At 36.4% G+C, this 13,485-nt stretch overlaps 3 protein-coding genes across 3 annotated transcripts in view; 1 reads left to right on the plus strand and 2 right to left on the minus strand.

The window, feature by feature from the left end:
- Positions 1-1,507: 1,507 nt before the first annotated feature.
- On the minus strand, positions 1,508-7,356 carry LOC112904009 (irregular chiasm C-roughest protein-like; the record flags this gene model as incomplete). Its single annotated transcript, XM_025973038.1, has 6 exons — positions 1,508-5,836; positions 5,895-6,154; positions 6,211-6,330; positions 6,404-6,697; positions 6,756-7,007; positions 7,068-7,356. Coding segments are annotated over 6 exons (1,752 nt in total), but the record flags the coding sequence as incomplete, so codon positions are not given.
- A 792-nt stretch (positions 7,357-8,148) lies between these two features.
- LOC108737079 (mediator of RNA polymerase II transcription subunit 24-like) lies at positions 8,149-11,687 on the plus strand. The gene is made up of 7 exons (XM_018469743.2): positions 8,149-8,956; positions 9,022-9,716; positions 9,781-10,209; positions 10,273-10,505; positions 10,570-10,821; positions 10,876-11,092; positions 11,151-11,687. The coding sequence occupies exons 1-7, from the start codon at positions 8,416-8,418 to the stop codon at positions 11,556-11,558; spliced, it is 2,775 nt and encodes a 924-aa protein (XP_018325245.1). The 5' UTR covers positions 8,149-8,415; the 3' UTR covers positions 11,559-11,687.
- The window catches only part of LOC108737081 (irregular chiasm C-roughest protein), a 61,058-nt gene continuing 59,129 nt past the window's right edge, over positions 11,557-13,485 (minus strand). The window contains exon 10 of the transcript XR_001937819.1: positions 11,557-11,643. The gene's annotated coding sequence lies outside the window, so the exon portion shown is untranslated. The remainder of the gene's footprint in view (positions 11,644-13,485) is intronic.

The following is a 13,485-nucleotide window of genomic DNA, read 5'->3' on the forward strand; positions in this document are numbered from 1 at the left end:
GGGGAAGGCGATGATATATTAGCACGTGTACAACCGTATGGACTTCACGCACCACCCATCCTCCCCAAGAGGCCTCACTTCCCTCGTCTATACTAACACTACGCCCCCATGTCCTTGCGTTGGAGACGACTAAAATAATGAAGAGATTGAGCAAAATTTAATACTACAAATGCTACTTGTTATTCCTATGGTTTCGGTAGGGATGAGGTGGAGGAAAATATATTCGTAAGGGGGCTGGTCGTTAATTGGTTAATTGGATTTTTAATCGCTTTCAGACTGTTTCTATGTATTTATGGATGGAATGGTCGGAATGTACGGATTAAAAAAGAAAAAATGCTTCTACGATGCCTATTATTTCTTGAAACCTTTAGAAACAAGTTTATTCTAAACAATTACGAGTTCTATTATTACCAGATATGTTTTAAACGTGCGATGAATGATATGGGATGGTCATATTTAATTGGTAGAATTTTTATTGGGTGGCTTTTTTCTTTTCTTTTATTTATTTCGCAATAAATCTACATATTACAATTTTAGAGGCATATTTCCGGTTGGTGGGTGGAAATGGATGATGATAATACGTAAGGCATGAATATTAACGAAACCTTTTCCTTCTTTCCTATCTTAGCAACACGTTTCGGAAAGAGAAAAAGGATTTCAAATAATACCCATCAATCTGGATATTTATTACCTACTGTTTTATGTACTCGATAAGAAAAAAGACAAAGTTTTCGGTCAAGAAGACCTACCACATTATTAAACAACCTACAACGAGGTCAAATTTATCATTTAATTATTAGTTTATTAATTATTTAGTTTCCGTTTTACTATTCTCTTGTTCTTTACTTTAAAAACGACTGGATTGTCCTAACGAACTAACGAAACTATCGTCCGTCAGATGATTCGCTTTTTTATTTTTAATTGTTATCTACTATTTTAATCGAAGCTTGTATAAAAACTTATTGATTCACTTCCGAGGTGATAATAATAATAATAATATTATTTATAAGTACGATAGGTACGTAAGTACAACAATTTTGCGAAGAAACCAACATTTCCTTATTAAAATCGTTATCGATTTATACACGGTTTAATTGACACAATAATGATCATAAATCGATTAGATACTTCTTTCCTATGTTTGGTAAATATATGTATGTATATACTTATATGTGTATATAATGTATAGAGTTTAAAAACGTACACAAATCACAATAATTGCATCAACAATTTAATAAGAATAATAAAAAGGATGATTATGACGATGACGATGATGATGAGAATAGCGGTAATAAAAATATTTGACAAATAAATTTCGAATAAATAAAGCAACAGTAATAGGGTGTTTGATTGGAAACTAAACCAAACTATTAGATGTTCTAAAGTCAAAATAAACATGTACGAGGGTTTTTAAGGGTATACCATAAAGCTGAAAAAATCGATTTAAATTGAAGTATATTGCGTAAAATATTTATATACAAAAAATATACAAAGAAAACTATTGACAAAATATACAAAAAAATTACTTAAATGGAAAAAGAAACACTGACATTCTTTATTATTATTTATCACTTATGCTGAAGAGCACTGATGCATTTGTATTTGTCTCGAAAAATAACTAACGTTTACACATAAAAAGTATGCAACACAAGTTATAATACGATATGGCATTCTTTTTTTTTTTGTTTGTTTTACAACTTCCGGTGACAAAATAGTTTCTATTTTATTGATTAGTTTTTTCGCTCTAATTTTACCTTAATTAAATAACAACAATTTTGATAACACTGACGTGAATATAACTTGTTCTACTTTTCCATATTATTGCAACAATTCTGATTTAAAATAACTTGCAAACGATGATTTTTTTAGCTTATTTGTTTTATTAGGCTTGTTATTATTAAACCTTTAATTTCGATGCAAATCGTACATAATTGACTTCAATTGAAGTATATTGTTGGTAATTATTTGGTAGCGAAACTTATTTACGCATCTACAGTAGGTTACAAAAATAACAATTCATCTTAATATATGCACTAAACAACTGATTATTGTTTATTGACTTATATTTATACTGTTAACTAAATATTATACAAACGATGTCGTTATTTTCGAAACATACTGTACACTAAATAAACAATTATTACCACTTATACTTTCCAGGCTATAATCAGGAGGCAAGTGATAATTAAAAACTAGACTCTTTAATTCCCGAGAGTTAAAATTTATCTTGTTTTAGTAATAGTTTCTGTTGTAGTGTACCGGGTGTATCATTATTAGTTACCAGTAGTTGTATGAGAAGCGCAAACAAAACAAGTGTTTTTTTTTTATAAAAATAATAATGAGAAAAACAGATAACTTTTGTGAGCGAGATATATCCCTCTAAAATAATATCTATAAAATGAGAGACGTTGGAACAGACAAGGGGGTTTAATAGTGACACAGCATAAGCTAGCGGAGTGGAGGCGGTCAAGGGGAAGGCGATGATATATTAGCACGTGTACAACCGTATGGACTTCACGCACCACCCATCCTCCCCAAGAGGCCTCACTTCCCTCGTCTATACTAACACTACGCCCCCATGTCCTTGCGTTGGAGACGACTAAAATAATGAAGAGATTGAGCAAAATTTAATACTACAAATGCTACTTGTTATTCCTATGGTTTCGGTAGGGATGAGGTGGAGGAAAATATATTCGTAAGGGGGCTGGTCGTTAATTGGTTAATTGGATTTTTAATCGCTTTCAGACTGTTTCTATGTATTTATGGATGGAATGGTCGGAATGTACGGATTAAAAAAGAAAAAATGCTTCTACGATGCCTATTATTTCTTGAAACCTTTAGAAACAAGTTTATTCTAAACAATTACGAGTTCTATTATTACCAGATATGTTTTAAACGTGCGATGAATGATATGGGATGGTCATATTTAATTGGTAGAATTTTTATTGGGTGGCTTTTTTCTTTTCTTTTATTTATTTCGCAATAAATCTACATATTACAATTTTAGAGGCATATTTCCGGTTGGTGGGTGGAAATGGATGATGATAATACGTAAGGCATGAATATTAACGAAACCTTTTCCTTCTTTCCTATCTTAGCAACACGTTTCGGAAAGAGAAAAAGGATTTCAAATAATACCCATCAATCTGGATATTTATTACCTACTGTTTTATGTACTCGATAAGAAAAAAGACAAAGTTTTCGGTCAAGAAGACCTACCACATTATTAAACAACCTACAACGAGGTCAAATTTATCATTTAATTATTAGTTTATTAATTATTTAGTTTCCGTTTTACTATTCTCTTGTTCTTTACTTTAAAAACGACTGGATTGTCCTAACGAACTAACGAAACTATCGTCCGTCAGATGATTCGCTTTTTTATTTTTAATTGTTATCTACTATTTTAATCGAAGCTTGTATAAAAACTTATTGATTCACTTCCGAGGTGATAATAATAATAATAATATTATTTATAAGTACGATAGGTACGTAAGTACAACAATTTTGCGAAGAAACCAACATTTCCTTATTAAAATCGTTATCGATTTATACACGGTTTAATTGACACAATAATGATCATAAATCGATTAGATACTTCTTTCCTATGTTTGGTAAATATATGTATGTATATACTTATATGTGTATATAATGTATAGAGTTTAAAAACGTACACAAATCACAATAATTGCATCAACAATTTAATAAGAATAATAAAAAGGATGATTATGACGATGACGATGATGATGAGAATAGCGGTAATAAAAATATTTGTTCTCGTAGCTCATCAAGTTTAATAATTATTTGGAATTCCTTTTCCATCACTAACCTTCTAATCGTTTGTGTTGGGTGAAAGTTACGCGTGTGTTTATTAAGTAATCGTAGCCGAACATGGGCAGCCTATTTTTTTTTGTATCATCATCTTACTTATTTACTTCAACTGACAAAACGGTATCTTTAATATCTTCTTTGTATATGTATATAGTTAATTGATATGTACATTAAGTATTAACCATGATTTAGATGGACGCGTGCCATTAACGTCATCTGAATGGTAGTCGCAACAAAAGCTTTTTCATCTTCTGACAATAAGTTAAGATATTTACATCGTCCGGGCTATGTAGCCGTGGTCCAGCAGGATAAAGGTTGGATACATTATGTATCCTATTGGACAACGCTACACAGCCAGGACAATGTAAACCTAGTAACTCAAACAGTATCGGGCGTGAAAGCCTATATTGTTACCAAAGGTCTTTCACTTAATTTCTCTTTGCTTCTAATTGACTAACCATTTTGTGGCAATACGATTACTTCGTAATGGAATAATAAAAATTAAAATTGCACACAAAAATAATATTTAGACAATGAAAAGGGATTATTGACGTGTGTGGAGGGGGGGAGATAAAGTATCACAGGTTATAAACGAAGTGTGATTAATTTTAACTAAACAAACTGAGTAGGGGTATAAACTTAATCAAGTGATTGAAATTTATCTAACAAGTTGGGATACCTATCTAATAGAAGTAAATCTCATCCGTATGAGTATAAAAAGAGCAGTTCGATGGAGGATAAGCTACTACAGGAATGTGGACACGGTTTAAGTTACAATATGGGCGGCGCCTGGCCACCTACAGCCTGTTTGTAGTTGAAATAATAATTGAGCAGATCTCCCTTCTCCTCGATTTCTATACACCCATGAATGGTATAATATGTTTATAGGTCAGAATAACTTTGCACACAAAAGAAATAATTACGTTAAATATTCACAATATCACATATACATTATTTTGCCAGACTGCGATTATCTGTAGGCCGGTAAACGAGACGCCGTGTCTCTAAATTAGCTTCATCCGAAGTCAGTAGCCGTTCGTGGATAACTGTGTAATACACATTACGCGTAGAACGAAGGAGATGTGGTAAATAGGATACGAGACTCACCTGGGACCTAGAGGATATCAGACGGTAGCAGGAAGAACTTAATTTCGTTTGTTCATTATCCAAACAACGTTCTACTGACAAATGTTTCGTTCCTACAGACGGGCAAACTCTTCCATTATTATTTAATTTGAAAAAATTGTCCTAACAGGGGGATTATTATCCTTTACTATGGCCTCGTCACCTACCTCTGGGCGACTTCGGAGGAGGCCATTCTCTACGTTACTACTTCTTCTGCTTTCTAACTACTATTCCTGCATAAAAAATCGAAACGTTACTATAAAAATTCGTCGTTCGAAACTTCAATTTAAATAATTACAAACGTCAGTCTTTTCGTGTTCGTCGTTTCGACGAGGGCCGCTTCTCACACGTGCGTCGCTAACGCCCCCCTCTTCGTCGTCGTTATGTACTGGTGATTGGTGGGCGAGTTCGGCAGTCGTGTCAGCTGGGGGGTAGCCGCCGTGACCGCAACACCGTTCGCTGCTGCACTGCCCGCACAAATGTTCATCGCGGCATTACTACAGTTCACTAAGGTACGGGAGGTGGAGGATGTGTCCCTTGAATAGGGCGGGGGCGCCGGTGTGGCCACCGGATTCGCGGTATTTGGCGTGGGCAAGCCGACGCTAGAACTCCTCAAATAGGGGTTTCCGTAGGCCGCACTGTAACGGGGATCTATGGAGCCCCCCATTGTCGTGTGTCCGTTAGGAATGCTGCTACTGTTAAGGTCGTTTAGTGTTATGGTGGACGAGATTGTGTAATGAGGGGCTTGCATGGCGTTTAATTGGAGCGCTCTGGACTGTAAGCTCTCTGATGATTCCATGGGAGGAGGTTGAGGCATTGGAGGGTTGTAATCTCGAGCGTAATCGACATACGGTACGTAACCGTTATTGTTTTGCCCGTCCTACGGTACAAAATTTTATTAATAAATATTAAATGTTTGTGGTAAACGAATGACTTACTTTTGAGGCAAAATTGGCATCCGTATAATCCGCCGAGTACCTGTAAATGTCCTGGTTCGAAATAGCCACCGGTCCTGCCAATGGAACCCCTATTCTTGTTATAACCGATTCGCTGCCCGTTTCTGATTCGATTCCCGGCACATAATCGTCACAATGGACGTTACTGACCGAAGATCCCGTCCTCAGATCTATTTTAAGATCGGAAATGTTGGAACTTCTATCCGACTCTTTGCACTGCTTCTCCATTGTGTTATTTTCTCCTACAAATTAATTTATTATTATTACTGCATTTTTTATTCTAATGGCTAAAACTCACCATCAGGCTGAGATTTCTTGTTTCCCTGTCTTTGGCAAAGGAAGACGATCATGACGACAATGACGAGAACTATGATGGCCCCGACGACGCCCACAATCACGATAAGTATTGGGAAGTTTTCTGAAACGGTAACTAGATATGTAACATTAATAGACATAAAGAAAACTAATCCGAAATTGTTATCAACACATACTTTGCGGTATCAAATTGATTTCGACCACGTCCGTTCCGTAAGCATTCGACACCGTGCAATTGTAGTTACCGAAGTGTCTGCCCTGCGACTCCCTGATGATCAGGGTGGACTTGATGCCCTCCGGGATGGGGTCCTCGAGGATGGAGAAGTCCTGATCGTGTACGTCCACTTCTTTCCCGTTAAACGTCCAAATGACGTGATCTGCCGCAGGGACAGAATAAGCGGTACACTCAACACGTACATTATCGCCTTCTATACCAAACTGGGTCCTACGACTTATGATATTCGGAGGACCTGAAAAAAAAATAAATTGGAATCGATTTGAAATTTAAACTGATTGATAAATACTCACCCTTGAGGTAGATGGCGGCACTTGCTTCGACATCGGGAAATCCTGGGATGTGCGCCTTGCAAAGATATCGTCCTGCAGTTTTTCTCTCTACTTTTACTGTTAAGTTGGGGTTGTTGCTGACCACCTCGTTCGTGTCTTCCTTTATCCACGTTATTTCCGGCAGAGGATTACCGTCCACATCACACGTAATAGTCTTTGTACTTCCTAAATCGGCCTGCACTGACTTTGGTTTATTTCGAAAGTATGGAGCATCTACACAGAAAGAAAATAAAAGATATTCGAAGAAAATGCCTTTCTGTTGTAACAACGTACAGCTAATGTCCAAAGTTTCGCTCTCTTCGCTTTTACCGACCGGATTGTGGACCTCGCATTTGACCATGGAATCGTGGTACTTTCGCGTGACGTTGTGTAAGAGTAGTTCGGTGGTGTAATCGCCTACGACGAGCTCGTCGTTTAAAAACCACCTGTACGTGAGATCCGGGGGATTTGCGTCCGCGTTACATTTCAACCTCACATCGCTACCTTCTAATATTCTGCCATTCGACGACGTTTCCGACACAATTGACACCGTCACTTTCGGAGCGTATTTCACCTGCAAATAAAATTCCCATCAATATTATTCATATCTTATACGAATTAAATTNGGCGAAATTGAAAAATGGCCCTTTCAATGTTCTCCTTTTAAACTATTCAACTTTGAAGAGACACACATGGGCTTGTTACACAACCGATTTAGTTACATGTTAGCTTTGGCCCATTCAGTGTGGCATCATGCTGGACCTGGCCAAATGGTAGATATCAGTATCAGTACATATTTTACTAAATAGTAATAATTAATTTTTTAGGCAAGCGTTCCTCGTTGGGTTCGTGAACGACTTCCCGGTGTCGTTCGTACAGAAGCTCAGTTCATTTTTGTTTGTCACTTGGTGGGGCCTTTCTTGCAGCGTTTTAATACGGCAACTGGCGAACTTACAGGAGGTCTTTATGAACTATTGGCCCAAGTGGACATGTGTCAAACCAATATGGAATATATGGATTCCATATGCGATCTTCTGTATCACATAAAGTATATGTTTGTTGGAGATAGCATGAAGAAAGATTTGGATCCGGTAGTGCGACGATTAAGACCGGCATTGCAAATGCGTTTAAGGTTTATTGCCCATATAAATAAATAACAAGTTATTGATTCCTAAATGGGAATGATAAATAATAATAAACTCACAATTTCGTTTTTTATGAAACAAGCCCAACGTTCGATCGTGTAATACCATGTGTTTATTATAAATACTTTGTTTATTGTATTAAAATTAAGATAAAAATAAACATTTTTTTATTGTAAACGATGTTTTTTTGATCGTTTTTTATGGACCACGAATTAAATGTTGATTAATAATAATTAGATTGGTAGCCCTATTTATTTAGTAAATTTCCGTTAGGTGTTATATAGACACGTTTTAATTGCGAAAGTGCGGTTATGGAGACACGTCAACGTTAACAACAGAATCAAATATAACCTAACTTTTTTCTTACTGTTTCCAGGTTGTAATATGTGCAAACAATCTATTTTCTGAATATATTAATATCAAAATGAGTTAAACAAGAATAAATGTGTATTTTGAATTTGTTAATAATTGTATTAGTGTAACTCTTTAAAAAAAAAATGGTGATGGAATCAAAAACGACGAGTAAGACTAGCATTTTAAAAGCACTTCTTTTGAGAGCTTGGCGTGAACGTTGGAGTGATGTTCAGTGGGGTATCTACATTAAAACTGTATTACCAAGGGGTGTTAGTGGCGACGTGTACAACTTAGCCGACTGTATTCTACAACAGGCTCTTGTTGGTGCAGGGGCAAATCAACTAGTATTAAGTTATTTAAAACATTCCTTGAGTGCACAGTTAGTTTCGCATGCGGCGGTTTTACAAAGATTGAGCAAATATTCACAATATCATAAGGTGCACTGTGTCTACAGCCTGCTGGAGTTTTTAGAGGGCATGTTACCAGCCATAACTTGTTATGGAAAACCGGAAGAGACTGTTTTAGCCACTGCTTTGCTATCTACAGCCTTGTGGTTATTACAAGTTATAATACATTGTCATTGTAAAATTCAAATATTGGAGAAGGCCACTTTGCTGCTTCAGAATTTACTCTCATCTGATTTTTGTGTGGCAATGATGTGCTTGGCAAGGTATAGTGATACAGGTTAGCATAGTAGTAATAAAATCATCATCTTATTTGTCAAGTAATTAACATCCATTTATTTGCAGAATTGTTCTCTGAAATTACTAAAAAATGCATTGAAATTGAGAATTCTCCAAATGACAAAGAAATAGCCATTAAATCGGTTTGTGTCGTGCATGGTTTGGATGTTAATTCATTAAAAATAGTTGTCCCTACTGAAGAAACACCGAGTAGCTTAGTTCAGTCGTGGCTATTGGTGGAATTAGTACAGCATCCTGACAGCTCCACCTCATCTTTAGTACGACAGTTACATTTACTGCAACATCTGAAGAACTTATCTAATGCAAAACTTTATTTTGAATTAATAAGAGCAAGCCTCCTGTGTCTACAAGATCTCAGTCAGACACCTTATGAAACCCAATGGGGTGCTTTTGCATTCTTAAAGGTGCCACATATATTGGCCACATTAAACACTAAATCCGAGAGTGCAGAAACTGTTGAAAAGGCTGTAGAATTACTCTTACAAAATTCTCCATTACTGGATGCGATGGATACAAGAAGCTCATGTTCAAGCTTAGACTGTTTGTTGGGAGAGTTAGTTAAATTGAGACTCTTAACTGATGTTCAGGTTCAGTGTCTATCTGCGCGACGAGTAACTCCGCCCCAATTAAAAACCGATGAGGCTCCAGCTACCGCGGGAATTTCCAAAGTTGTAATTCGTGCCGAACCTACATTTACTGGTATTTTAAAAACAATGACAGCTGATTATCATAAAATTCAGGTACGGTTCAATTTTTAAAAAATAGTTCTATGTATGTGATTGTTTCGTTCCTTTTTAATTTTAGGAAGCTCTACTGGGAATGCTCTACCAAGTGCTCACAGGTAAAAGTTTAGAGTTGATCCTTGCAGTCGCGACCGTCCAAGGTCACTTACGGACATTTGCAGCACGTTTAAATCGATTCAACGAGTGCTCAAAAATTGGAGCCGATAAATCTCGCGCTCAGCTATTCGACATAAGTTTCTTGATACTCGTTGCCATTGTGCAACAGTACGGAGTAGAGACAGCCTTTGAAGCAGGCAACGACGACTCTTTTGTCGAGCAATGGGTTCGGGAATGCATGGTGGAACCCAACAGACCGAAGGCTTCCGATCAACTTCTTAAACTGTGCGATGCCACCACTGTAGATCTCCTTTTGCAGCAGTTTAACGCTGGTGAATCGGACTTTAAAGGAAACTCCGTTAAATGGCATGATATAGTTTTTAACATTCCAGGGGTGAGTAGTTTTCTTACACATTGTGCATTCAATAAAGATGTTGGATTACATTTCCAAAAAAAGGTTATGCGAGAAGTCCTTGTGGCCTGGGAACAAGGAGCTTTGTTGCCAGCAGACGTTAAAAGAATCTTGGATGCAGTCAGAGGCCGTATGTGTTGTCTACCGGTGGCAGCGGCTGCTTGGCTATGTGCTTATATGAAAACAGCACCCCAAGACACTCTTTTGAAACCTGTTAATATGGTACAACAACTGTTGGCTCCCCCTCCACTTCCTGAAGAAGATAATCATCGAGAAAGGCAATATACGTTAAAAATTTAGTCCCAACAGCCCTTTTTTAATTCATGTTTCATAAAAAAATAGGTGGTTACTTTCCTGTGAAATAATTCGTCGGATGCAGAGGGACATCCAGCTCCCGCTACAATCCAAAATTTCTGGGAACATCTCTTTTCGACAGCCTGCCGCAGAACAGTTTCATAATCTCTGGATGAAAGCGGTCAAGCGGGGTTGGTTAGACCATAGTTCTGCCAAGACCGTTCAGGGACTTCTTGAAACCGCTGGCCCTAGGTGGCTTGTTTATTCTGTCGTTCACGAACTCACTCAACTTCGATACAGGTACGAAGTTTCCGATGGTGATTTTTTATTGTAATTCGATTTTCCCCTTGTTAGAAACCAACTGAGTCGAGGGGTGGACATAGCTCTTGCGCTGTTCCACTTCGACATATACAAGTGCTGCCTCGAACTTTTATGTTACGTATTACCGCAGCATCTTATCAACAGTAAACAAGCGGACGAAATAGTCGACCCCCAGTTGTCAGCCGTCGCCAAACTCACGAGCTATTGCCTTTATGCCACGTGCGAATTGATTACCGCAAAGAATGACAGGGTGAGTTTGCAAATTATGCTTTTCTTGTGTCGTTCACTAAATTTATTTCTATTCGTAGGATATCGAATCAGGACCGCCCTCGCAGAAGATCTCGCGTTTATCAGAAACATGCTACGATGCAAAATCGAATCCTTCGATAGACGTCCTGTTACCTTTCTTACGCCAGATGCTTATTGCCCTCGAAACGACTCTCCAAGAGGGTCATGTTACCCAACAAATATATTTTGCGCTTCATCTATTAAAGTATTTAGTTGAAACGTACTCACCCATCACCACAATAATCCTGAGCGCAGTTCCTCCGTCTCTGGTGTCCGGTCTGTTGAAAATTTTACCCGAACATTTCGGGTCTGCTTTTCTTTTACATCTGTACGACATTCACACGACATCGGGGCGAAGTAACATGGCGAAAGACTTGTGTTTGTTGCGGAACTATCAATTGAAGAATCTTGGTGGTAGCGGTAGATAAAACAACAAACTCTTGTATATATAGTACACTTTTGGAATTTCATTTTCTTGTTTCTATTTTTTCGTAACTATCTATCGCCGGTTTCCTTTAAAGAAACAAATAAATTTCGAATAAATAAAGCAACAGTAATAGGGTGTTTGATTGGAAACTAAACCAAACTATTAGATGTTCTAAAGTCAAAATAAACATGTACGAGGGTTTTTAAGGGTATACCATAAAGCTGAAAAAATCGATTTAAATTGAAGTATATTGCGTAAAATATTTATATACAAAAAATATACAAAGAAAACTATTGACAAAATATACAAAAAAATTACTTAAATGGAAAAAGAAACACTGACATTCTTTATTATTATTTATCACTTATGCTGAAGAGCACTGATGCATTTGTATTTGTCTCGAAAAATAACTAACGTTTACACATAAAAAGTATGCAACACAAGTTATAATACGATATGGCATTCTTTTTTTTTTGTTTGTTTTACAACTTCCGGTGACAAAATAGTTTCTATTTTATTGATTAGTTTTTTCGCTCTAATTTTACCTTAATTAAATAACAACAATTTTGATAACACTGACGTGAATATAACTTGTTCTACTTTTCCATATTATTGCAACAATTCTGATTTAAAATAACTTGCAAACGATGATTTTTTTAGCTTATTTGTTTTATTAGGCTTGTTATTATTAAACCTTTAATTTCGATGCAAATCGTACATAATTGACTTCAATTGAAGTATATTGTTGGTAATTATTTGGTAGCGAAACTTATTTACGCATCTACAGTAGGTTACAAAAATAACAATTCATCTTAATATATGCACTAAACAACTGATTATTGTTTATTGACTTATATTTATACTGTTAACTAAATATTATACAAACGATGTCGTTATTTTCGAAACATACTGTACACTAAATAAACAATTATTACCACTTATACTTTCCAGGCTATAATCAGGAGGCAAGTGATAATTAAAAACTAGACTCTTTAATTCCCGAGAGTTAAAATTTATCTTGTTTTAGTAATAGTTTCTGTTGTAGTGTACCGGGTGTATCATTATTAGTTACCAGTAGTTGTATGAGAAGCGCAAACAAAACAAGTGTTTTTTTTTTATAAAAATAATAATGAGAAAAACAGATAACTTTTGTGAGCGAGATATATCCCTCTAAAATAATATCTATAAAATGAGAGACGTTGGAACAGACAAGGGGGTTTAATAGTGACACAGCATAAGCTAGCGGAGTGGAGGCGGTCAAGGGGAAGGCGATGATATATTAGCACGTGTACAACCGTATGGACTTCACGCACCACCCATCCTCCCCAAGAGGCCTCACTTCCCTCGTCTATACTAACACTACGCCCCCATGTCCTTGCGTTGGAGACGACTAAAATAATGAAGAGATTGAGCAAAATTTAATACTACAAATGCTACTTGTTATTCCTATGGTTTCGGTAGGGATGAGGTGGAGGAAAATATATTCGTAAGGGGGCTGGTCGTTAATTGGTTAATTGGATTTTTAATCGCTTTCAGACTGTTTCTATGTATTTATGGATGGAATGGTCGGAATGTACGGATTAAAAAAGAAAAAATGCTTCTACGATGCCTATTATTTCTTGAAACCTTTAGAAACAAGTTTATTCTAAACAATTACGAGTTCTATTATTACCAGATATGTTTTAAACGTGCGATGAATGATATGGGATGGTCATATTTAATTGGTAGAATTTTTATTGGGTGGCTTTTTTCTTTTCTTTTATTTATTTCGCAATAAATCTACATATTACAATTTTAGAGGCATATTTCCGGTTGGTGGGTGGAAATGGATGATGATAATACGTAAGGCATGAATATTAACGAAACCTTTTCCTTCTTTCCTATCTTAGCAACACGTTTCGGAAAGAGAAAAAGGGTACGAAGTTTCC

This window comes from Agrilus planipennis, unplaced genomic scaffold (genome assembly GCF_000699045.2).
Source record: "Agrilus planipennis isolate EAB-ADULT unplaced genomic scaffold, Apla_2.0 scaffold104, whole genome shotgun sequence".
Taxonomy (NCBI): domain Eukaryota; kingdom Metazoa; phylum Arthropoda; class Insecta; order Coleoptera; family Buprestidae; genus Agrilus; species Agrilus planipennis.

What these genes read in the sequence shown, in the direction of transcription:
- LOC108737079 (XM_018469743.2), top strand. Translation starts at nt 8,416, where the DNA reads ATGGTGATGGAATCAAAAACGACGAGTAAGACTAGCATTTTAAAAGCA. An exon ending in CTCACTCAACTTCGATACAG is followed by an intron (nt 10,822 to 10,875) that starts GTACGAAGTTTC and finishes TCCCCTTGTTAG; the next exon opens with AAACCAACTGAGTCGAGGGG. An exon ending in TTACCGCAAAGAATGACAGG is followed by an intron (nt 11,093 to 11,150) that starts GTGAGTTTGCAA and finishes TTCTATTCGTAG; the next exon opens with GATATCGAATCAGGACCGCC.